This window comes from Stegostoma tigrinum, chromosome 35 (assembly GCF_030684315.1).
Source record: "Stegostoma tigrinum isolate sSteTig4 chromosome 35, sSteTig4.hap1, whole genome shotgun sequence".
NCBI classification, from domain to species: Eukaryota; Metazoa; Chordata; class Chondrichthyes; order Orectolobiformes; family Stegostomatidae; genus Stegostoma; species Stegostoma tigrinum.
In genome coordinates this window covers 17,013,092-17,038,425 of record NC_081388.1, presented here as the reverse complement: position 1 = coordinate 17,038,425, position 25,334 = coordinate 17,013,092, and the positions used below count along the sequence as shown (strand labels likewise).

The following is a 25,334-nucleotide window of genomic DNA, read 5'->3' as shown; positions in this document are numbered from 1 at the left end:
GGTAGATCAACCATGATCATTAGAATGGTAGTTATGACTTAAGGGCCAAAATGCTCTACTGTTTCCTATTTAATGTTTGTTTGCAAGTAATTCTTACAGCAAATGTGGATAACTATCAACTCCCCTCTGAAATGGCTGAGCAAGCCACTCAGTTCAAAGCCCAGCAACACCCAATCTGGTGAAAGAATAAAGATAAAGAAAACTAAATAAAATCAGAAAACTTTAGGCAACACGTATTATGTTGAAGCATAAGCCAAAAACTTTCCCATGGCTGACAGTGTAGCACAAGGCTTCAGGATCAAGTTAATAAATTGCTTATTCAGAACCCTGTTATTTTTAAAAGAGGGCTATTATCTCAAATTTGGACAGTGTCAACTGTACAGCACAGGTTTGTTTCATGTTAGATATTGTCACTTTTTCACCAGACCAGTCATTTGAAACATCTCAATCTGATTAATGCACAAAATTCAGTTGTACATAATTTTAATACAAAACAAAAGCACAAAGGATTACTTTACACGAACAATTTACCTAATCTAATTGAGCAAGCTGATGTACTGACTGATTAGTATTAAGCTCAAACTAAAATTGTTCTAAAACAAACAAACAATCACAATTTCAGAGTCAGAATCAATGGGAAAATAAGGGCCCTCACTTCAACAACAAAAACTCCCCTAATGCCTAATGAACATCATGGCAGGCACTCCCATTTTCCAAAGACAATCTGAATCTGCCAATGTACACAGAATCTCCAAGGGTTCTTCAACAGTGAAGTCATCAAGCAGAAGTAGCAATTCATCACTGACACATTCTCTCATACAGCAAATTGGGCAGCAAAACGTACGATCATTTTTCTACTCTTACAATTAAAATTTTACAAAGCAAAATAAGTGATTAGACATAAGAGATTAAGAACGAACAAATTCAGAACCTCAAAAACATGCATTATTGAGATGGAAACATTTCACAAATAGAGAAAAAAACCCAGCTTTTTCAGGGGCAGTGAGTTTGTCAGTAGAAGGAGCGGCACGGTGGCTCAGTGGTTAGCACTGCAGCCTCACAGCACCAGGGACCCGGGTTCAATTCCCACCTCAGGTAACTGTCTGTGTGGAGTTTGCACATTCTCCCCGTGTCTGCGTGGGTTTCCTCCGGGTGCTCCGGTTTCCTCCCACAGTCCAAAGATGTGCAGGCTAGGTGGATTGGCCATGCTAAATTGTCCATAGTGTTCAGGGGTGTGGGGGTCTGGGTGGGATGCTTCAAGGGGCGATGTGGACTTGTTGGGCCGAAGGGCCTGTTTCCAGGGAATCTAATCTAAAAGATCAAGTTAGAACCCTGTCTTGTTCAACAAGGTACATTTTTAAGCCGTTGTGTAATACATGCATCACTGTAAAAGGTTTTGTCAGGTCAGTGATTTCTCCTTTGTCGGGGGGGGGGGGGGGGGGGAGAATTCAGCAGCGCACTTTGGAAAATCACACTGGTTGCTGTCAATCTCAGTGGATGTATTGACAGCTAATTGAGTTTCGTTGTCATTAATAATGCAAATCCAGGGCAGAATTTTACCCGTTATTTTTTCTTATGATCTATATAATACACACACATAGTGGCACTTGTATTCCTTCCAGATGTAAAGTAGGTATCTAGCACAAATCTCTTCAGTATGTACAATGCAATAGTAAGGAAGACAGCCATACAATTATAGGAGGATATAGACAGGCTGGTTGAATCAGTGGCAAAGAGGATTTAATCCAGATAAGAGATATGGGAACTGCAGATGCTGGAGAATCCAGGATAACAAAGTGTGAGGCTGGATGAACACAGCAGGCCAAGCAGCATCTTAGGAGCACAAAAGCTGACGTTTCGGGCCTAGACCCTTCATCTAGGCCCGAAACATTAGCTTTTGTGCTCCTAAAATGCTGCTTGGCCTGCTGTGTTCATCCAGCCCCACACTTTGTTATCTTTAATCCAGGTAACCTAAAGGTTATACACTTGGGCAAGACAAACAAGGCAAGGGAACACAAGACAAATACTAGGACCTTGAGAAACCAAGGTCCTTCTGCTTCTTGGTGCTTATGTACTCACCAGTCCCTTAGCGTAGCAGGGCAGTTAACTAAAATGGTTAAGGAGGCAGATGGGATACTTGCTATCATTAACTGAGGAATAGAGTTTAAGAACAGAGAGGTCATGCTGGAACTGTAAGAAGAGTTGGTTAGATCATGGCTACAGTATTGTGTAGAGTTGGGCATTCACAACACTGGAGGGATATGATTTATCAGGACATTGCCTGGACTGGAGAGTTCAGTTATGAAGAGAGATTGGATAGACTGGGGTTGTTTCATTACAGCAGAGAAGACAGAAGTGGGATATGATTCAAATGCATAAAATTGAGGAGCATAGATAAGGTAGACACTTTGACAGCTGGATCAATGATCAGGAAGCATAGATTTAACATAAGGGCCAGGAGGCTTAAAAGGGATGAAAGGAAGAATTTTTTTGCACACAGAAGATGGTGGGAATCTGGAAATCTCTTCTTATAAGGGTGGAGGAGGTAAAACACTCAACTTGTTGGTAGTATTTACACATACGCTTGTGATGCCAAGGCATACAAGGTTATGGACCAACTGATGAAAAATAGGATGAGAATAGTTACGCGGTTTTGATTTGGCCAGAGCGGATCAGTAGGTCGAAGGACCTTTTTCTGCAATGTAGGCCAATGTGACTCTATTGCCAGAGATAACAAGGTGTAGAGCTGGATGAACACAGCAGGCCAAGAAGAATCAGAGGAGGAGGAAAGCTAACATTTCCGGCCTAGACCCTTCTTCAGAAAATTTCCTGCTGTGTTCATCCAAGTCTCCACCTTGTTATCTTAGATTGTCCAGCATGTGCAATTCCTACTACCTCTGACTCTATTGCCACTTTGGACTCTCAACTACTCCCTCCCTTGCACTTTGGTCTTCATGATGCGAAATATTTTGAAGAAATAGCTATACTAGACAATATTTCTCCTTGAACCACCACCACTATAAACAACTTAACCTAGATAGTTATTTATTTGTGCTTCATAGAATCTGTGACGAAAAACTCACTTCACATATATCTACATAATTACAGCAACATTTCAAAAATCATTTGTGATTGAGAAGCACATCTGGGACATTGTTAGGTGCTCGTATAAAGATTTTTTTTCCCTCAGTATGTTAATCTCAAGTGTAATATGTCACTAGAACTTATGGAACAGGCAAATATTTTCTTACAATGAGCACTATAATGTGAATCAATGATAAACTTCAGAACACAATTAAGTGATTTGTCAAAAATGGAATTAAAGCTCTATTGTTATTTACCCAAAAAAAGAGCAAATACTGTGTAGAATTTCCTCCACACCCCACAAACAATCCCAACAAAATCAGTTTGTCCTCTCCTTTCATGGAAAACGAAACTGAAAATTTATACTTGGGAGAGGACTTCAGCATTCACCAGATTTTTCAGCTGAACAAGAAATATTACCTGATGAAAAGACATTGTGAATACAGTGATTTTTTTTTAAAAAATGGGGATAATGGCTCTCCAAATTAAAACAGGTAAACCATACACTTCGTACTTAGAGACAAATCTTACAATAGAAAACTGCTAGCAACAAGTATTGTAGAGCTTTCAGTACAGCCTATTTGCGGGAAACATAGCTAGCCATTGTTACAACTTCCAAGTCCATTCCATACAAATTAAATGAGTCACTTTGAAAATCGTAAGAGGGCTGACAATTTATTAAATTTTATCACCAATATTTTAGAGCAAAGGCTTCTGGTCCTTAATCAGAGTATTTGATTTCCTTTGCATGTTATTATCAATGTCTACACAAGAACGTCAAAGGCTTGTTTGTGAACGCGTTTGCATTTTAAAGGAAAGGAACCACATTGTTTATGATGGACATAATTACCAGTAACGTACAATATACTGAAACATTTCCTGCATTCCTTTTTGGAAAAGGAATTAGTCAATTGCAACTGACCAAGAAAAATATATATTGTTCCTACAGTGTTAATGTGTGCAGTGACCACCATGTTGTCATACTTAACCAGCATGGTATTTTTTTTTTGAGTTTAGTGAATCACTGACCATCGTGAATTAAAATGGTTTTATCCACCACCTGCATGACATGATATGTTCCATGGAATAAAATGTTCAAGAACTAAAACAGGAAAGCATTATTGGTCAAAGACTTCAATTTTAAGAGGTGCTGGATATACCATGGCACTGGAGCACAGTTTTCAATACTCTCGCTCTTCATTTTCTTTGCTCCATTTCTTGTTGGAAACAGCACCTTGGTGTCTCCCTGTTCTGCAACCTTTCATCCTTCCCTTCCTGTGCTCCTTCTACGAGTCCCCTGTCAAAAAGCAAGTGACACTGTTTGTCTCTATCCTCTTGCATTTCCTGCTGGGTAAACTGTCTCATTGCTTCCCAAATTCTGCACAACATATCTTCTTTATCACTCTCGTTTTTCTGCTGCCGCCGGTTCTTGATTCCTTCCCAATTTTTACGCAGCCGTTTTTGTCGCTGCTCATCAGTTTCCTGTTCACGGCGCCTTTTAATTCCATCCCAGTTCCTACGTAACCTTTGCTCTCGCTCTTCCTCAGTTTCTTCCTGCCGACGAACTTTGGTTGATTCCCAATTTTTTCGCAGTCTCTCTTCTCTCTGCTCCTGTGATTCTTGTTGTCGCCGATTCTTTATGGATTCCCTGTTTTTGCGCAATCGTTCACGCCTCTGCACTTCAGACTCTCTTTCACGGAACCGTTTCATGGCCTCACGGTTCTTACGCAGTCTATCATCTCGCTGCTCCTCGGATTCCATTTGACGGCGGACTCTCATTGCTTCTCTGTTTTTGCGCAGTCTATCTTCCCTCTGTTCTGCAGTCTCTTCTTCACGATGCTTTTTCATGGCTTCTCTATTCTTCCTTAGTTTTTCTTCTTTCTTCAAGTCCACAGCCTGTTTCTCAGCTAACAGCTCTCCAATCACTGGATCTTGAAAAGACAGACAAATACAGCTAAGAGCACTTAAAACTGTGATGGTTCCACACTGGAGACCAACATTGATATTCTACGGTAATGTTTTCAAATAATAGCGTATTGCTACTTATTGTTGGTTCAAAAAATAAATTGTGTAACTGTAGCTTTTTAAATAAATTTAATGAGAGATTAATGCCACTCATTTGCAAGACTGGACTCCACTGGTAAGATGCAGTTGCAATATGCAGGTGAAGCAGGTCAGTATCATAAATTAGCAGAATAAGGTCATAGCAACAGTTTCACCAGTTGCCATTTCTATCTAAGGCAGTGTTGGAATATGGTAAAGGAGGTGCGCTAGATGCTTACTCAAGAGGATATGGAAAAAATATGGATGCATACGCCTATGGGGAGGTCATCATTAAGTTATCTGAATAAATCTCACAACGGGTTGCTCAAGGATAATATTAGCAAATACGGGATATAAACTTGCCCTTGTAGCTAATAGGTCATTGTAGAGACAATGGGGATGCAGAAACCCTTTAAAATAGAGCAAAAATAGCAAAACAGACAAAAATCAGTTAAAGTGAATAATTTTTCTCCCCCATATTCAATTCCTATTCATTGAATGAAATTTGTCCAAATATCAGGGTCACAGGCGAAAGATGGTTAATGAGCCCAGTGGTATGAGAAGCTGAATTATCACATTTACAGTTGAAATAACTCTCTCTGAGCAAGTTTGACTATTTATCTATTGACGTCAATTCAGCCTCCTCAGTCAGCTAGAGTGAGTAATGATTGCCATTCAATTTTTTTGGAAGTTTATCAACTGGCATTTTTAATGGTTTATTTTGTCACGATGAGAAAGAAAGAGACATTCTACTGGGAAACTATCACTTATTACAGTTATTTTTATAATGTCTTCAAGAAATTACATTGCAAACAAGTTGACAAATATGACAAAGCCAAAGTAGAAACTGCAACTGCCAGTGTTATAAAACAAAAAAACAAAATAGAATGCGAGAAAAGGAAGTACAAAATTTAGAACTAAAGGAAAAGGAAAGCCAATTTGTTTAAAACACCTGTGCCAGCACTCAAACAGCTTGCCAGATGATCCAATTTCACTTCACTTTTCCCAAACCTTTTTTATTTGTTTTTAAAATGGTCATCAACTTCCCCTTTAAGTGCTATCCTGTCTCCACTACTGTTTCTAGTCAGGCATTCTTGGTTTTCACCTTTGCAGTTGAAACATTATTTTCCAGAACACTCCCTTAATTCTATTGTTGAACAATCCTAACTTCATACCTGCAGGTTTACCTACTCAATCTGCAAGGAGAAACTTTTTACCATGGCCATAATTTTTCATTTGCTATTGGATTTCATCGTTTACTCTTTTGCTTTGATGAATCAGAATCTACACTTTAAACATTAATGTTTAACATTACTTTTAGAAGCTGCTCAAACTGACGTCCATTTTTAACATTTTCATGCTGCTATCATTTGTAGTAATTTGATATTATTGTCTAGTGCTCAGGCAGAAGTTCAATTTGCTTTTGCTCTGCTTCACAACTGACAAAAAAAGCTTTCAAAAATAAAAAAACAAACACATTATGTTGGAATATGCAACACTCAGTGATACGACACAGGTCTATTAGAGATCATATCCCTGTAAGCCATTGGAGATGCAAGGAGCAAAACCAGATCAAGACAATGTGTTGGAATGATATTGACAAGACTCCACTGTCAGAAATCACACTTAAGGGGCCAAAACGTTGGCTTTAAAACTAATCTTTTACTCAAGAATGATCGCTTGCCTATTACTACTTGCACTCTTCATACTTCACTTTTTTAAAATGATTCAATTTGCTTATGGCCAAAGCACTATAGGGCAATTTGTGCCACAAAATACTGAAACCAAGTTCCTTATATACCAAAACACGAATGTTTCGAGATCCACTAAAAACCTGTCAGATTGAAGACCTTTCTCTTCTCTGCCAAAGATTCCAGGTCCTTATAGCAGATGTTCAACTGATTCACAAAGGTGTCATTTCCCTTTCCACGCTCCCTTCATTTGGGCAGGCTACTTACAAAGAAATATAACAGTTTTTAGAATGGAGTATGGGGTGCAAAATGTGCTGATAATAACTGAAGCAATGCTATGCATTTAGTTAAAGTGATACCTTTGTTTATTCCCCGATTTCAAACCCTTGGCTTTTCCTTTATTTTCCTGACAAACAAAGTCATACAGAATGGAAAGCGACCCTTTGGTCCAACTAGTCCACATCAAGAATGTTCTCAAACTAAACTAGTCCCACTTGCCTGATTTTGGCCCATATTCCACCAAATGTTCTCTTCATGTACTTATCCAAATGTCTTTTAAACTTTGTAACTGTACCTGCATCCACTACCTCCTCTGGTAGTTCATGCCACACACTAACCACCGAAAAAGAAAAAGTTGCCCTTCATGTCCTTTTCAAAATCTTCCTCTTCTCACCTTATAACTATGCCCCATAGTCTTGAAATTCCCCACCCTATGGAAAATAACCTTTGCTATTCACCTTAACTAAGTCCCTCGTGACTTTGTATACCTTTAAGGTCATCCCTCAATCTCTAACGCTCCAGAGAAAAAGGTCCCAACCTATTTCTTTAACTGAAACGCACCATTTCTAGTAACATCCTAGTAAATCTTCTCTGAACCCTTTCCAGTTTAATAATATCTTCCTTTAACAGGACAACCAGAACTGAACACAGTACTCCAGAAGAGGTCTCCCCAACATCCTGTACAACCTTAAGACAACATCCCAACTCCTATACTCAAAGTTGGAGTAATGAGGCAACCATGCTAAATGCTTTCTTGATAATCCTGTCTACTTGTGACACAAACTTCAAAGCAGTACACCCTGAACTCCTAGGTTCTACAACATTACCAAAGGCTCAACGTTTGAGGCTTATTCCAGTACTTTACTATGCTGACCAGCAGACTTACACAAAGACGCTGCAATTTATATTTACTTTCAGGATTTGATTAATCTATTTAAATTAAATGTTTCCTCCAATATCTTAAGTGAGTAAAAGGATTATCTGGTGTATTAATCACTTCTCAAACCAGAGAAAACCTGTGTTTGACCCATAGCTAATGGAATAAACTGGAAGGGGATAAAGAGAGAATGAAATACTTAAAAAGTAAGGAACCAGACAGGGTTTCATGCCTCTTTGCTATTAGTCACATGAAGTGTTGTAAGTGGTAATTTTCTAGGAGAAAAGCCAGTGTTTAATACTTTTATGAGTAACATGGGAAGTAAGTGAAAACTATGTTAAACCTTTTCAGCTAGTGCAAATTTTAACAAGCTTAGAGACAGATTGAAAATGTTAGTTGCAAATAATCATTTTCTTCGAAGAAGGATGCTTTGGAGCAATAGGAAGTAAATTTGATATTGGGTCAACTCATATTCTTTGCCAGGACCAGCAAGAAGCAGAAAGTTAAAGTGAGCTGTTATTCCAAAAACAGACAGAACAGTTAAAAAGAAAACTGGATACATCAAAGGTTGATTTGCTCATCATGCTAAATCTGAAATCAAAAGTGTTTGAGAACTTTACAGGTGAACTCAATATAGGTTTGAGAACTTGAGTGGACATTAAAGTACTAACATACTTTTTACAATATTGATCTGCCTGTCCTAAGGCTGCATGCTTAAAGCTTGTCAGTGTAAGCAATACAAACATACATGGGAACTTCTGCGGTCAGCAGTATCAACTGGAGATAACTGATATACTGATCATTCTTACTGATCCTCCAGGATACTCTTCAAATCTAGCATAGAAAACGTACTGGCTCTGAGCTGAGAGGCCAAACTCTGCCACAAGTTAGTGGCAATCTATTCTATAATCCAAGTAATTCTGAAGTTAAAACAAAGATATTGTTTATCTGAAAATAACAATTCTACCCATCAAGAACACATTCTCCTCCCCCCCCCCCCCAAGTACTTGGGTGTGCATAATTTATTTGTTAAACTTAAGAAAACTTACTAAAAATAAGCTAGTTGATCTTCTGCACATTGCTTAAAATGAGCAACAGCATGTTATTTTATGTCAATTGGGTAACATCAATCTTGACAAGGAAACCAGTATAAGAGGCAAATTCAGCAGTAATATTTAAAACAATATGAAGCGGTATGACACAAAATAAATATCCCTCACACTTCAGAGGCATTAAGGCAAAATCTGATACTGAGTCACATAAGATATTAGGATAAGTGACCAAAAGCTTACACAAAAAAGTAGGTTTTACCAGGTATCTTAAAAAGGAGGGGCCAGATATATAACAAGACAAAAAATCTGTACTGATATAGGGAAAAGACAGAAGGGTGGGTCTGTTTGGAGAGTTCTGTTCAAGAGTTGACAGACCCATTGAGCCCCATTTGGTGAATCCATGATTTGAAGAGGAAGCAACCTGGACAAGTACAAAATGCTCATCAGAGGTTAGATTTTTAGTTCATTGCCAGGCAGTCTCTATAGTTTCTGTTTACAGTTATTGTAGAAGATATTATGCATTTTACTTACAATAGGCTCAGAAGGGCTATAGCACCGCTGCAGAAGCAAATAAGAACAATCATCTATTTAAAAAGAAAGGGGTGTCCTGTTCAGATTCCTGCTTTTTAGGAAGGATATCAAGGTACTGGAGAGAAGAAAATATTCACAAGAGTGGTTCCATAAATGAGGAGTTTCAATTATGAAAACGGCCTGAAGAAGTTCAGACCCTTCTTCTTTGGGGAACAGAAGGCTGACAGGAGATCTGATAGAAATATATTCAAAGTAATTAAAGTTCTGCACAGAGTGAATAAGGAGAAACTGTGCCCACTCATGAAAGAACTGGTAACAAAAGGGTACAATTTTGGAGTATCTGCAGAAACATTTACACACAATAAGCAATTAAGTTGTGCAACTCCCCGAAAATTTAGTGGAGGCATGTTCAATGGAGATTTCAAAGGGATTAGACTGCTCTGAAAAGGGGAGCACATGGGGTTACAGGGAGAAGATAGGCAAATGGCAGAAAATGAATTGTTTATCTGGAGTGTTGGCACAGACAAGATGGCTGAATGGCCTCCTTTTGTGCTGTAACACAAAAATAAACTAGTTGTATTGTTCATCAATGTACCAAGTGTCACAATCATGACAAACTAAAAAAAAACTTAATTTTAAAAATTATAGATGGCTTTGCAATTTAACTATTACTTACATATAAACAGCTTACCATGTGAAAGTGGAAGACCTTTTAAAGACAGCTCAGTCATAGTTCTTCTGAGGTGATCCCAATCTATAAAGATACAAAAAGACTTTTTTAAAAATGTGATTGTCAAATTCCCAACAAAAGTGGCTGCCATTTCTGAGGAAGCAATACAGCCATAAAAGTGAACAATACAGCAAGGCACACTGAAGAGGTTTCACTATCAAGGACATGGCTCAATCAATAATGTCCTTTTGCTTTCTTACACCAGCAGGTATTGTTAATATCAGAGATCTAGCCTTAAAGCAAATTCTAAGGCCAATTTCAAAGGATTAAAAGTTTGAAAGATTTAGCACTCACTCTGCATATTAATTCAACAGCCTCAAATACAAACCCTATCAAGGCAGCAGTTCTGATGAAGCCACCAACATGTCTGTTATCAGCTCACTGCTTTAGTAAGCTGATAACAGAAAGCAATATAGAAACAAGTGGAAGGTCTTATAGACATTAATAACATCAATGGATATGGGGATAAAGTAGGAAAATGTTGTTGAGGTAGATGATCAGCCATAATCTAGAATGGCAGAAAAAGCTCAGGGTACTGAATTGCATACTCCTGCTCCTAGAAATCTTTCATCATTTTGTTTCCAACTCTTGTAGTCACCAAGTTGAAAAATAGTCCTTGATGGCGAATCTCCTACTTTAAAAATATTTGAAAACTTATTATAAAAAGCCACTTGAAAATGGAGAATTATGGTTGCTCTTCCAAAGCTCAAAACTCGTGTTTCCTGCAAAAACAAAAATCAGACAGTTCTTTTCTCAAAAGGAAATATTACCCCTGCCCTTCACTTCACAGCTGTTGCTGGGTATGGTTCTAGGGTTGCTAGTAGTTCTCCAATACTCCACCCAAAAGACTACTAATTCTTTGTGAGCCTAGACAATCAGTAGGGAAAGCATCAGAGTTAAACCCAATTATGCCCTGTCTGGTGTTCTGTACCTTGGGTGAAGCACTGAAGAGCAACAGGCACTTGTGGAGCCATACCCCAGCATGAGTCAGCACCTACAGGAAAGGGAGGGAGAAAATTGAGGGGACAGAGTTTAAAATCACATGTATAATTTAGCATTCTCTCCAATAAGCTGTCAATTTCTACTGCTCCCGACTTCATGTACTGCATCTTTCTTGTTGTTGTTTTATGAGGAAACATCAGACATGTTTAGGTTTGTGTCCAACGGAGTTTAGAAGGGCAAGAAGTGTTTTGATTAAAACATATATAAGATGCTGTTAAGTCTTAATAGGTTGGATGCAGAAAGGATGCTTTCTCTTGTTGAAGAACCTAGGACCAGGGAGACACTCTTCAAAAATAAGGTTGAGTGTCTTTGGAGCTAGTTCTTAAAAAAAAAAGAGTATTTGAATATTTTTAAGGAAACAGTATAAAAATTCTTGATTAGCAAAGAGGTGAATTTTATCAGGGATAGACAGGAAGGTGAGATCAGGCATGAACTTACTGAATGGCAAAGCAGGTTTGAGGTGTCAAGTGGCCTATACCTGCTTCTAAATCATATGCTTCTCCTCTGTATCAATGACCCAGATTTATTTTTAAGCTTTGTGCACCAACAACGTAATAAAAGAAACAAAGGCTGAATAAAATTTAGTACCTCTATCATTGACTTTATATATATATATATATATATATATATATATATAAAGTCAAAGTTAACACTGGTATTAACAATTATGTAAGGGTGTCAGTAAAATCAATGCCAAAGCCAGTGATTGCAGTATGGATTTGAGGCAGCAATCTCAGAACTCTGCAGGTGAACTGCAGCTCATTTAAACTTTTACTCCCTTTTAATTTAAGGCTGCTGCCTGGTTTTCCACGTATCTTCCATTAGCAGGATCCCATGACTATATTGTGCAGTTTTAAAAAAATTTACTCCTATTAATTACTTTTCAAAGCACTGTCACACGATGACCTGGACATTCTCCATAATGTTCTTTATTTGCCTTTCCAGGAGCCAGCAAAGCATCAACAGCTGGAACGTCCTGTCCTCCCTTCTGTGCTGTAACCATTCTATGATTCCTGATAAGTTAAAGTCGCAAAGGTAACATCTTTCCACTAGCACCTAAACAGCCACTTATCATCACATATAAGATTTCACAAGTGTCAGCAGGCGATCTGACTGCACAGTGCACCACAGTAAACCCAATGTTGGACTCATTCAATCTCCAAACATACAACAGATTTTCTAGAGGGCATCATCTCACAGCAACACAGAGTAGGAACTCTGGCTTCTAGGAATAAATGCAGCAACTTTAAGATCAGCTATTTCAGCATAGCCCTTGAACAGAGCATCTTCCTGCTCTGAGAGATTCTGGGACAATTTCTTGAAAGAGGCAAAATTCCTGTAAGTACAGAATAATACAAATTCCTTTCCTAAATAGAATGAATATAAATCTGGAACAGAAAGTCTAAATTCTTATATTTTATTCCTCAAATATAAAGACTGCAAAACATGTTCACAGAATGATTCATTTTTAAATTGGAAAAAAATCAAATCCAAAATCAGTTTTGCGCTACCAAAAGTTAATTAAAAATTCAATTATTTCACTGATATCTGGTCAAGGTCACGAGATAAGGTTTGGTGTACACCAAACATTTCCAACATCAGGTTAGTGAATCTCTAAGTATTTTATAATTTAAGTGCTAAGCAAAGTATGCACTGTAATCCCAGTATCCCAAGAACTGTCCTCTGTTTGTTCACTATCAGTACATAATAAAAAATTCTCTCAACAGCAGCATTTTTTTTGGATCGTGTGCACAGTACCCTAGAAATGCTGGCATTTGCAGATGATCCTGTTTTTATTTGCAGAGAAATTCACAGACGTTAGACATTGCACTGAAGTAGAACTGATTATTTCAAATAAGTAGCTACAGACATACTGTCCACAGTTGTTAGAGATTTTTAAAGTCTTACCACAAAGAAAAGGATGCCCATTCGAAGACAGTTCATTCATAGTTCTTCAGGGATAATCCTGTCTCTACAAAGAAAAGCCCTGAAATATTACCTCTTGTATCGTAATTGTCTCTACTCTAAAATAAAGCATTTTAAATTGCAACAAAATAGATTATTTAAAAATAAGAGGACTCTCTTTTAAACAATAATGTGTCTATTTCTTTCTGACACGTTGTTACGATGTGCAATTTTCTATCCCAGGGAAGAAGTGCAGACTGATTGACAGATTTAATTCAAAGACAAGTTTGAGAGACTTTTGTTAGGCAAGAAATTCAAAGGGTATGCATTTCTGTGTGAGAATTTGCATGAGCAAGTGACAGAGAAAGAGAGAGAGAGAGAGAGAGAGAGAGAGAGAGAGTCGGGGTGGCAGTGGTGGTTTTGGCTGGTGGGGTTTGTCAGTCAGCTAAGTGAAGACCACTATCAGATCAGTCATAATCTGATCAAGCGACAGAGCTAGCTCAAATTGCTGAATGGCTGATTCTGCTGTTCAATCCTACATTGCTATGAAATCCTGCTCGGGTTGATGCCTCTGGATGAAAACCCAGAATAATTTTCTCCTGAGAACAGTTAAAATAGAGATTATTTGAAAGTTGATGAGGTAAAAAATTAAAACGATAGTGAAGTTGTGAAAGGCATCATGTAAATGCAAACTCTTATTTTAAAAAACATTAAGAGCTTGTACAAACACTGCTTTTAAAAAATACAGTTCACAGCAGAATTATTAAACAAAATTTGACACTGAGCTATAGCAAAGATCTTGGGGTCAACGATCAAAACTTGGAAGTAGGTTTTAAGGAGTGGTCTTTTAAAAGGAGGTAGAGCAGTGAGCTTTAGGGATGAAATTTAGCTGCCGAATGTGTGACCAACAATGACAGAGCAATTAAAATCAGAAATTCTCAAGGTGCCAGAATTGGCAGAATGTTGAATCCTCAGAGCTGAAGGTACTATGGAAGAACAAAGCAAGATAAAGATTTGAAACCAAAGATGAGAATTTAAAAATTGAAACAATGGTTAACTGGAAGTCAGTGGAGGTCACTGATCTCAGGCAATGGGTGAACAGAGTGAGAGTTAGGACAAAGTTTTAGATAACTTCAAATTTATTGAGACTAGAAGGTGGGATGCTAACCTCTCAGGTTGAGAGGTAAGAAATATCTGGAGGAGGATTTCAGCAGATGAAGGGAAAAGTTAGGAATTGCAAGTGAGCAACATGCATAATGGAGAAAACACACAGTCAGAAGTTCATTTCAGGAACCAACAGGACACTCAAGTTGTGAACAGTTGGGTTCAGCCTCAGGGAAGATGCCACAGCATCCAAGTGGACTTTGTAGTTTCCAGAATGGAATTTGAAGCAGGGACGAAAGACAATGGCTTTTGTCTCACCAACAATTAGTTGGAAGAAATGTCATCTCATCCAGCAGATGATATTGGGACAATCTAGAGGCAGCAGAGGTGCTTAGGGTAGTGATGTTAAGCTTGATGACATGATACATTTGGAAACATGCTGCGCTGTCCTATTCCTGTGCTTTAGACATCTATGACTCTACAATGTTACCAAGAAACATGTAAATGAGAAGCCATGATAATGCATAATTTACTACTCTGACACAATGCAGGTTCTGTTTAAGGCCATGAAGTCAAATTATTTTTAAAGCAAACTTTAAATTGGTACACAGAGCAAAGTATTATTTGACAAGGAAACTGATTGAATAATGGTTGAATTCAGGAGTGAAGTCAGAAGGGTTAAGTGATTCACTTTGTTTTAGTAAGATTGGTTTAAATGTAGGACAAACTGTGATGTTTGACTGGCAAAGCATATTAATTACGAGCCATCCGATGATGCTTTCCAATGCAAGCCAGACCCACATAAGACTTTTGATTAATTTGATTAGTTGACTAATTTCAAACTTTCAAAAATCTTTCACAGGCTAACATTTATCTAGGTTCACTTTGGATAAAAGGAAAAAACACTATTTAATTGGGAATGTTTAGGAGGAATCATGTTTCAGGATATCAGCACTTCTAGCTCTGGACCAGCATTAAATGCTGTGGAGATCTGCACTGAAAAAGTAGCAAAGACCTCAAACAGAATTATGTTCCACCATGTCCTATATGTAGCTTAACTAATTACCAGGTGGTCCCTTCACAATGCTGCATCCTACAGAGACTCAGTCATAGGTTTCCTTTCCACCTTTACTGAGTAGCCTCACCTTGCTAGGATCAACAATGTGGTCAGTGTTTGACAGCTTTTTTTTGGGCATGGGGCAGAGAAAAGAGGCCATCAGGCAAAGTTCCTGGAACTTTGATGGAACATTGAGTTCCTGTTCAATGTGTTGCAACCGTATACGAAATGTACACATGGGTTTAATGTCAGGACAATACTGTGCTCAGCTGTAATGCCACTGTAGTCAAGTAGTCTAGTACACTTTCAAGCTCACACGGCAACTTCTGCAAGGTCTCAAAGCACAAGATTGCTAGTGCCCTACATTAATCAGTGAAAGGGAAAAAGAATCCAACAGCCTCATTATTATCAATAACAGTTACACAAAGGCTATGAAGCAGAACTACATCAAGTGACAAAAGCACAAAGCTATTCTGAAAACAGAACTCCTTACACTCTCGTTCTGTCATGAATATTGTAACTTTATTAAACTGTGCCATCACTGAATAGGGCCCACATTTCTATGTTTAATAAATCTCTAAGAATGAGAGTTTGAGAGTCATACAGCACAAAAACAGGTCTTTTGATCGAAATTATCTGAGCCAACCAAACATTCTAATCTGACCTAGCCCCGTTGCCAACATTTGGCTAATTTCCTCCTATTCACATTCCGATCCAGAGGGATTTTAAAATATTGTAACTGTACTCACCTTCACCACTTCCTCAGTTTGTTTCATACACGCACCATGCTGTGCATGAAAGCATCACACCTCAAGCCCTTTATAAAATCTTTTCCTCCCCTCATCTTAAACCTATGTCCTTTAGTTTTGGACTCCCACCACCATTGGAAAAAGACCTTGGCTTTTTGTCCTATCCATGCTCCTCATGACTATATAAATCTTCTTCATCCTTATCCTTCCAGTTTCACCATTTGACTCAATTAGTTCCTACCCCCTATAACACCCACCATTTCTTGGCTACTTCTGAGATGTCTGCCAATTCTGTACAACGTTTTAAGACAATTTCAAAAGGAAAAAACTTCTTGTCAATGCAGAAGGCCCATTACCTCTGAAAATATGACCAGCATGATTCATGAAACATCTAAACTCCCAATTTCCCATTCATGTCCAAGACATGACATGGCGCTATTTACTGAGGTCCTTTCATCAACAGGAGGACAAAATTTTGAAAATCCCTATAGGCCATTCAGCATGGGAACTCCAAATAGATGAGCGTGTTCAGCGTCACTTGCTGCATTATGAAGTCTTACTTTAGGTGCTCACATGTTACAAAAATTGTCTTAGTGAACACTACATTTGTGAATTACAAATGACCAAGCTCAACTTTAATTTTTGATTGGTGCTACATCAACTGATCCTGGCTACGAGATCTACAGGTACTCACACTGAGGATAACAGCAGAAATTTGGCAATTATCATTAACAAGGAAATGCAGTGGAGTTTGTGAATCCAAGTCAGAAGTATTAAGTGATTTTTTTTAAAACGATAAAATAAGATTGATTCAATTCTGGGACAAACCAAGAGGTTTAGCATACAACCAAAGTGCATATGTATCTTTTGTTGTCAGATTACTTGTGGCCCACCCAATGGCATTACTCAAGGCAAGTCAGACCCATGTTACACTTTTGATTAAGTTGATTAAAAGTCACAAAAACCGTATGGTTAACAGGCAGTTAGCTAGCCAGTAGATGCCCCAAGGGTACTGTCAGCTTCTATTCAGATTCTTGCGCCAATAAAATAATTGGTTAGCATGCAGCTAGTTCAAATGGTAGTACTCCTCCCTTGGAAGTCAAGAAGTTATGGCTTTAAGTCCCCCTGCAAGACTTGAGCACAGAAAACCCGGCTGACACATTTCAGTGCAGACTGAGAAGTACTGCACTATCCAAAGTGCCAGCTTTCCAACAAGACGCAAAACTGAAGTTGAGTCTAGCCTCTAAAATGGGCATACAGAACCCTAGTAATATTTCAAATAAAACAGGAGCACTCTCTTCAATGTCCTGATCATTCTTCAAATAAGCAGAATTCCATGTTGTGGTAGCTTGTAATGTCAAAATACTTGTTGTGTTTCTGACAATAGCAGCTGCACTTCCCAGATTATGAAGTGCTCTGGAATATCCAGAAGTTGTGAAAATTACAATACAAATGCAATTCCATCCATTGACTCCATCTATATTACCCACTTCCTTGGGAAAGTAACCAACAAAATCAAAGACCTCTCCTAATCTGGTTACAGTTTCTTTCATCTTCTTCCATCCGGCAACAGATATAAATGTTTTAATATATGTATGAACGGATTCAAAAACAGCTTCTTCCCCACTGTTATCAAACTTTCCAACAGACCTCAAATTTTAATTCTCATCTCTCTCCGCACCTTCTCTGTGGCTGTAACACTATTCTGCACTCTGTTCTGCTATCCTGATGCACTTTGTACGGTACAATCCGTGTAGCACATAAAACACGCTTTTCACTGCATCTCGATACGTGACAACAATAAAATCAATAAACCAAGTCTTTTTTCAATGCCCACCACGTAATAGGAAAAAATTGATTTAAGCACTGAGTTAACAAGGTGTAGAGCTGGATGAACACAGAAGGCCAAGCAGCTCTCTGAAGAAGGGTTGAGGCCCGAAACGTCAGCTTTCCTGCTCCTCTGGTGCTGCTTGGCCTGCTGTGTTCATCCAGCTCTACACCTTGTCATCTAACATCCTGGTCAATCTTTTCTGAACTTTCAAATTTAACAACTTCCTTCCTGCGGCAAGGATACCAGAATTGAACACTATTCCAAAACTGACCTAACCATTGTTCTGTACAGCTGAAACATGACCTCCCAACTCTAATACTCAATGCAATGATCAATAAAGGCAAGCTTACCAAATGCTTTCTTCACAATCCTGTCTACCTGGGAGTCAATTCTCAAGTAACTGTGAACTTGCACTCCAAGAATCATTCGTTCAGCTTTTGTGCTCCTAAGGACCTTACCATTAAGTATACAAGTATGTAAGTCCTGCCCTAATTTGTCCTATCAAAATGTAGCACTTTGCATTTAAATTAAATTCCAATTGCCACGCGTCAGCCCATCACATCAAGGTCCTCTTGTACTTAGGTAACTGGCCACTACACCATTATTTGGTGTCATCTGCAAATTTACTAACCGTACCTCCTATATTCGCATCCATATCATTCATACAGATGATAAAAAGCAGTGGACTCAGCACTGATCCCTGTGGTACACCGCAGATCACAGGCCTCCAGTCCAAAATGCATCCATGCATCCCTCCATCCCTCTGACTCCTACTTTCTAGCCAATTTTGTATCCAAATAAGATGAGATCATGGGAACTGCAGATGCTGGAGAATCTGAGATAACAAAGTGTAGAGCCGGATGAACACAGCAGGCCAAGTAGAATCTTAGGAGCACAGAAGCTGGCGTTTCGGGCCTAGACCGTTCTGATGAAGGCTCTAGGCCCGAAACATCAGCTTTTGTGCTCCTAAAGTGCTGCTTGGCCTGCTGTGTTCATCCGGCTCTACACTTTGTATCCAAATGGCTAGTTCACCCTTTATTCCACCTGATATAACCTCATTAACCAGTCCACCATGCAGAACCTTGTTGAACACCTAGGTCCACAGAGACAACGGCCGCCACAGAGACAACGGCCGCCACAGAGACAACGGCCGCCACAGAGACAACGGCCGCCACAGAGACAACGGCCGCCACAGAGACAACGGCCGCCACAGAGACAACGGCCGCCACAGAGACAACGGCCGCCACAGAGACAACGGCCGCCACAGAGACAACGGCCGCCACAGAGACAACGGCCGCCACAGAGACAACGGCCGCCACAGAGACAACGGCCGCCACAGAGACAACGGCCGCCACTCTGCCCTCATCAATCCCTTCTGTCACTTCTTCAAAAAACTCAATCAAGCTAGTGAGACACGATTTCCATTGCACAAAGCTATGTTGACTTTCCCTAATCAGTCCTTATCTTTCCAAATACATGTAAATCCTGTGCCTCCGAATCACCTCTAAAAACTTACCCACCACTGATGTCAGGCTTCTCATTTAGCAGCATTAGCCAACATCCAGTCTTTCAGCACCTCACCCATTGCAATCAATGATGCAAATATCTCAGCAAGTGACCCAGCAATCACTTTGCTAGCTTCCCACCATGTTCTAGGATACACCTAAATCAGGTCCGGGTAATTTATCCACCTTTATGCATTTTAAGATGTCCAGCACCACTCTTCTGTAATTTGGACTTTTCATGATATCACTATTTATTTCCCCAAGTTCTCCAGCTTCCATATCCTTCTCCACAGTAAACACTGATGCAAAACACACGTTTAGTATCTCCCACCACCCCGTCTGCCCCCGCCATCTCCTGCAGTCCCACACATCAGTGGCCTTCCTGATCTTTAAGGGGTCCTACTGTCTCCCTAGTTTCTCTTTTGTCCTTAATGTATTCTCCTTAACCCCATTTGCCAACGCTACATCCTTGTTTTTTTCCTCCTGATTTCCCTCTTAAGTATACTCCTAATACCCTTATATTCCTCTACAGATTTACTCATTCCCTGATGTCTATACCTAACATATGTTTCCTTTATTTTCTTGACCAGGACCTCAATTCTCTAGCCTCCAGCATTCCTTACATCTAACCACCTTTCTCTTCATCCTAACAGGGGGATACTGTCCCTGGACTCTTGTTATCTTATTTTTAAGGTTCTCTTTACCTGCAAATATATTCCCCCAACGTTTGGGAGCTCTTGCTGAATACCACCTAAATTTGCCTTCCACCAATTTGGGATTCTGACTTTTTGATCAGGTCTATCCTTTTCCGTAATTCTGTTAGTTTCAAAATAGTTATGATCACTTGCCCCAAAGTGCTCCCCCACTGACACTTTAGTCAATTGCTCTGTCTTATTTTCCAAGAGTAGGTCAAGTTTTGCTCCTTCTGTAGTGGGTACATCCACGTAAGGACAAGAAAATTTTATTGTACGTAATTAAATTCTTCTCCATCTGATCCCTTAACACTAGGGCAGTCCCAGTCTTTGTTTAGAAAATTTTAAAATACCCTACCATTACCACCCTATTATTCTTACAGGTAACTTTACAAATTTGTGCTTCATTTTTCCACTGACCAGTGTGCGTGCGTGCGTGCTTGGGCACAGTCTATAGTCCAATCCCAATAAGGAGATCATCCCTTTCTTATTTCTCAATTCAACCCAACTTCACTGGCCCTCTAATCTTTTCATTGATTACATCACTCAAAAAGGTTTGTTTGATATGAATATTCCATAAGTGACAACAGCAGTTGCCAATACACAGAATCATAGAATTGTAATAGCACAATCCCACTTCCTACAGACAAAGGGGGTGGCCACAGGCACCCGCATGGGCCCCAGCTATGCCTGCCTCTTTGTCAGTTATGTGGAACAGTCCCTCTTCCGCACCGACACAGGCCCTAAACCCCACCTCTTCCTCTGTTACATTGATGACTGTATCGGCGCCGCCTCTTGCTCCCCAGAGGAGCTCGAACAGTTCATCCACTTCACCAACACTGTCCACCCCAACTTTCAGTTCACCTGGGCCATCTCCAGCACATCCCTCACCTTCCTGGACCCCTCAGTCTCCATCTCAGGCAACCAGCTTGTAACTGATGTCCATTTCAAGCCCACCGACTCCCACAGCTACCTAGAATACACCTCCCCCCACCCACCCTCCTGCAAAAATTCCATCCCCTATTCCCAATTCCTCCACCTCCGCCACATCTGCTCCCACGATAAGGCATTCCACTCCCGCACATCCCAGATGTCCAAGTTCTTCAAAGACCGCAGCTTTGCCCCCACAGTGGTCGAGAACACCCTTGACCGCGTCTCCCGCATTTCCCGCAACACATCTCTCACACCCCGTCCCTGCCACAACCGCCCAAAGAGGATCCCCCTCATTCTCACACACCACCCCACCAACCTCGGGATACAACGCATCATCCTCCGACACTTCCGCCATCTACAATCCGACCCCACCACCTAAGACTTGACCTGTCTGTCTTCCCTGGACTGACCTATCCCCTCCCCACCTATCTTCTTTTCTCTCCATCTTCGGTCCGCCTCCCCCTCTCTCCCTATTTATTCCAGAACCCTCACCGCATCCCCCTCTCTGATGAAGAGTCTAGGCCCGAAACGTCAGCTTTTGTGCTCCTGAGATGCTGCTTGGCCTGTTGTGTTCATCCAGCTCCACACTTTATCTTGGATTCTCCAGCATCTGCAGTTCCCATTATCACCAAACATATATGTTGTTTCTTTTCAGTCAGAAGGCAACAGCTATATATATTGCTAATGAATGGATCAGTGATTGAAAATATTACAGATGTTATATTCTCACCATTAATCCTAGAAAGATAAAAAAGGAAGTTGAAGGAAAACCATTCAGAAAGACCCTCAAATCACTCATAGTATGCAGCCATTTCTTAAATGATTCCAAAGTTGTCACTGCTAAACCTCCCTGAAAGAGTACGCCAAATCCTGATCAGTCTTATACATACTATAGCTAAATACCTGATACATTTTACACCAATTTCCTCTTGATCTTTCAAACAATTAATGACATGCTGATAAAGAGATCACTTAGGAGAGACCAAAGAAGTGCCAACAGACTTACGTATATTAAACTCAAACATACAAAGGAATGCATACATGGGACACGGGGTTGGTGATCGGTAAGATTAAATATTTTGGATCAAAAACATTAAAGTTCTGAAGAAGGATCTAGGGCCGAAACGTCAGCCTTCCTGCTCGGCCTGCACTGCACCAGCTCTGCACCTTGTTACTTCTGTTTTTGTTCCTGATTTACAGCACCCGCAGTTCTTTCGGTTTTTATTAAATATTTTGTAAGTGGAAAAGGTAGGAAAAAAGGGAGGGGCGGCAACAATACAGTTACGTTACCCTTCCTCAGATTGCAGCCCGACAGTTTGTACTGTAGACAAAGAATAAACAAAAAAAAATGCTCCTTTTAAAAGCAAATGGTAAACTGGACACTGAAATTAACAAGAGGGAGTAAATTGTTCTAATAAAACATTACAAAATGGAGGCACAAGCGTTAAGCAAGAACGCAGAATGAAACAACCATTTCGCCCTTGAATGCGTTGAAACATATGTACTATGGTTATAAAGGAGAGAATAATAATAAACAGAACTTTCTAGAAGCATCTTACCTGTCTCGTTCTGGGGTTAAACTACCTCCATTCCCCCCGCCATAACCCTCAAACATAAAAGGAAGTATGTTTCGCTCTAATTAAAAACTAAAACTACAAGTTATTTCGGTCGTTCTGAGGTTCAGAGCCGTTCAGGCCTTTCCATTTACCTCCATTACCTCAGAAATTAGTAGCAGGCGATCAGCGCGGACAACTAAAAGCGAAAGATAGGCGCAAAAGTGGGGGTGGGGGGGTGGTGAAGAAGGGCCACAACTGCGCAAGCGCATTAGCGTGTCGTCTTACGGCTGACGCAGACGCCTGAGCGAGGCGCCCTGTTGTTGGGTGGGTGCATGCGCACCGGGAACAGGTCTTTAGGGCTGGGGCGGCGTTAAGGTGGCAGATTAGCGCGGGCGCACTGGCAAGGGGGCGGGGCTGTCGCATTTGGGGGTGCAGGGAGGAGAGAATCGCGGGAAGAGGGCGCAAGCGCACTTCGGTTGGTGGGTTGGCTGTTGGTACGGAAGCCTGTGGCGGAGCGGGACGGATTGTAAGAAAGCGAAACGAGAGGGGGAGGGAGTGAGCTGGCAACGAGGAGCCGGTGGCGGTGGAGGTGGCGTTGTCGTTGTCGTTGTCGTTAAGTCCTGCTCGTTACCCGAAAGAAAAAAGGATGAGTTTGAACAAAGCTGAGCTCTGCGACAGCCTCTTACTATGGGTGAGATTCTCAGCTGCACCCCTTGTCCTTCCCGCCCCCTCCACCCTTCCCCACAATCTGCCCTCTACACACTGCAATAACTCACAGAGCTAACGCTTCAAGTGGGAGCCCAGAAATAAGGAGGAAAGCTCATATTTTTTCAGGTGCTATCCCGTCTCCTGCGGAGCCCGAAGACATCGCAAGTGGAACGGTTTTAAAGGGACAAGAGTTGGATTACGAGACCCAGAGAGATTTGGGTGAAAACCAACAGCAAGTTGCATATGACCTTAAAAAGTGGCAAAAAAAATGGAGAGACTGAGGGAGAGTAGGGCAAGGGCCCAAATCGATGAGGAAAGCCAAAAATTGCATTTGCATAGCACCTGTCACAACCTCTGGATGTCACGAAACGTTTTATGGCCAATGAAGCACTTCACTGAAGAGCAGTCACTGTTAGCAGAAACAATTTACGTGCAGCAAGCCCCCAGAAACAACAAATGTGGTCATGACACAGATGATAGCAATTCTTTTTATAAAGTGATGTTGATTGAGGGATTACTGCTGACCAGGATGTCGAGATTAATTCCTCAAGTTAGCAGCCTTGCAATGCTTAGTGACCTCCTGATGGGGTCTGGGTTTACTGTAAGATCTGAAAGAAGGCACCTCAGATAATGCAAGATATCCTCGTTGCTCCACTGGGAGTGTCAACCTTGATTTTGTGTGAATAGTTAAAGCAGCAAGGCGAGTAGAGCAAGAAAAGTATAGTTAGAAGGATTATAGGGGACATAAGAAAAAGCTTTTATCACCCACACTATGGCAGGTGTCTGAAATTTGTTGCCCAGTTTGGTGGTTGAGGCAATACCCTCATTTTATTGACAACTAACCTGGATCTGTACCTGAAGAGCTGTAACTTGCAAGCCTTACGCACTAAGGGCTGGAAAGTGGGCTGAGAATAGGCAGCTGGTTTATTCAGCTGGTGCTGACATGAAAAGTTGAATGGCCTCTTTCTGTACTGTAATGATCCTATTATTATATATCCATGTGAGCTCCAGTTTATTTTTGGGGATAGAATGTTTTCCAATCTGTTATAAGTCTGTCGACTCTCAGCTACCTGGATTATTCTTCTCCCGATGATGTTCCTTGCAGTTTTTCCCTGCTCTTCATAATACCTCCTTGCATCTGGGCTTAGGAAATACCTCTTTTTTTCCATCAGTTGAGAATTCTCAATACGTCAGGGCTCAACCTTCACCCTCTTTCCCTGAAGACAGGAGCCACCAGTCGTCTGTGAAAATCTTCTGCATCGAATTAATCAGTTTCTGTCAATTGCCCTGCTTCCAACACGATCCTGCCACCACCTACATCTTACCCCCAACTCTGCTATAAAGTTTTTGTTTAACCTTTTCTGTCCATGTGGTCTTCCCCTCAGTCGACTCCTAACTTTATTTGTTTCTGATTTCAGCCTTTCTGTAAGCTTTCCTATGTTTCAGTTCAGAAAAACTTCTCATACCTGGAAAATTGTAACATTGCCCTTTCGTGTTTTTCTCTGATAATCAACGTCTGTAATATGTTAAATTTTGTTTGGTTCTAAATATACTTTTTTAAAAATGAGTTTATTTCTTATGTTTCTTTAATAAATATGAAATACTTTATTGTAAAAGAGGAGCGATTTTTAAAAAGTTCAGTTAGTGTGCAAGATTGAGACAATATAGGTTTTGGCATGCCAGAGCTACCTCTTCCTGGTTGTGATGATGTCTGATTTTATAACTAAGTAGTTTGCTTGGTACATAAGGCATTTGATTTTGTTTAAAGCAGGCAGTTTGACTATTGCATGATTGAAACGTGAGCTTTTGAAAGTGTTGGAGCAGTGTAGATTTTAAATTCTGTAATTGAAATTGAACTTCATAATACATTTAAGTTTGAAGTAAATCCTGGTGTTGAGCATTCTAGTTAAGGGAACCTCCACTGTGCACTTGGAGGCAAAAGTTACTGTGGTAATTGCGGTTATTCTCGAGCATGACCTGGGCTGACAAGTCAGGCTGTTACCGT

The 25,334-nt window shown here is 40.2% G+C and overlaps 2 protein-coding genes across 5 annotated transcripts in view; one reads left to right on the top strand and one right to left on the bottom strand.

Moving 5' to 3' along the window:
• Nucleotides 1–1,939: 1,939 nt before the first annotated feature.
• LOC125447469 (trichohyalin-like) lies at nt 1,940–22,932 on the bottom strand. 4 transcript variants are annotated; one of them, XM_048521836.2, is made up of 5 exons: nt 22,625–22,932; nt 13,198–13,261; nt 11,219–11,281; nt 10,249–10,311; nt 1,940–5,015 (listed from the first exon to the last, which is right to left on the bottom strand). In XM_048521836.2, exons 2-5 carry the CDS (start codon nt 13,235–13,237, stop codon nt 4,282–4,284), a joined length of 900 nt encoding a protein of 299 aa, XP_048377793.1. In that variant the 5' UTR covers nt 13,238–13,261; nt 22,625–22,932; the 3' UTR covers nt 1,940–4,281. The 4 variants fall into 4 exon arrangements, with proteins under 4 accessions (XP_048377793.1, XP_048377794.1, XP_048377795.1 ...); XM_048521837.2 differs by lacking the exon at nt 11,219–11,281 and having other exon boundaries at nt 22,625–22,930; XM_048521838.2 differs by lacking the exons at nt 11,219–11,281; nt 13,198–13,261 and having other exon boundaries at nt 22,625–22,929.
• Nucleotides 22,933–23,091: 159 nt separating this feature from the next.
• Nucleotides 23,092–25,334, top strand: part of LOC125447465 (protein Hook homolog 3-like) — a 49,878-nt gene continuing 47,635 nt past the window's right edge. Inside the window, exon 1 of the mRNA XM_048521830.2 lies at nt 23,092–23,312. Coding sequence (XP_048377787.1) covers nt 23,268–23,312 — 45 coding nt within the window. The 5' untranslated portion in view covers nt 23,092–23,267. The remainder of the gene's footprint in view (nt 23,313–25,334) is intronic.

Bases quoted from the DNA above. Each gene is read 5' to 3' on its own strand.
- LOC125447469 (XM_048521836.2), bottom strand. From the start codon at position 13,237: ATGAATGAACTGTCTTCGAATGGGCATCCTTTTCTTTGTG. The intron at 10,312-11,218 runs GTACAGAACACC...GTATCTTTATAG, and splicing joins TCTTCAGTGCTTCACCCAAG to ATTGGGATCACCTCAGAAGA. The intron at 5,016-10,248 runs GTAAGCTGTTTA...TGTCTTTTCAAG, and splicing joins AGGTCTTCCACTTTCACATG to ATCCAGTGATTGGAGAGCTG.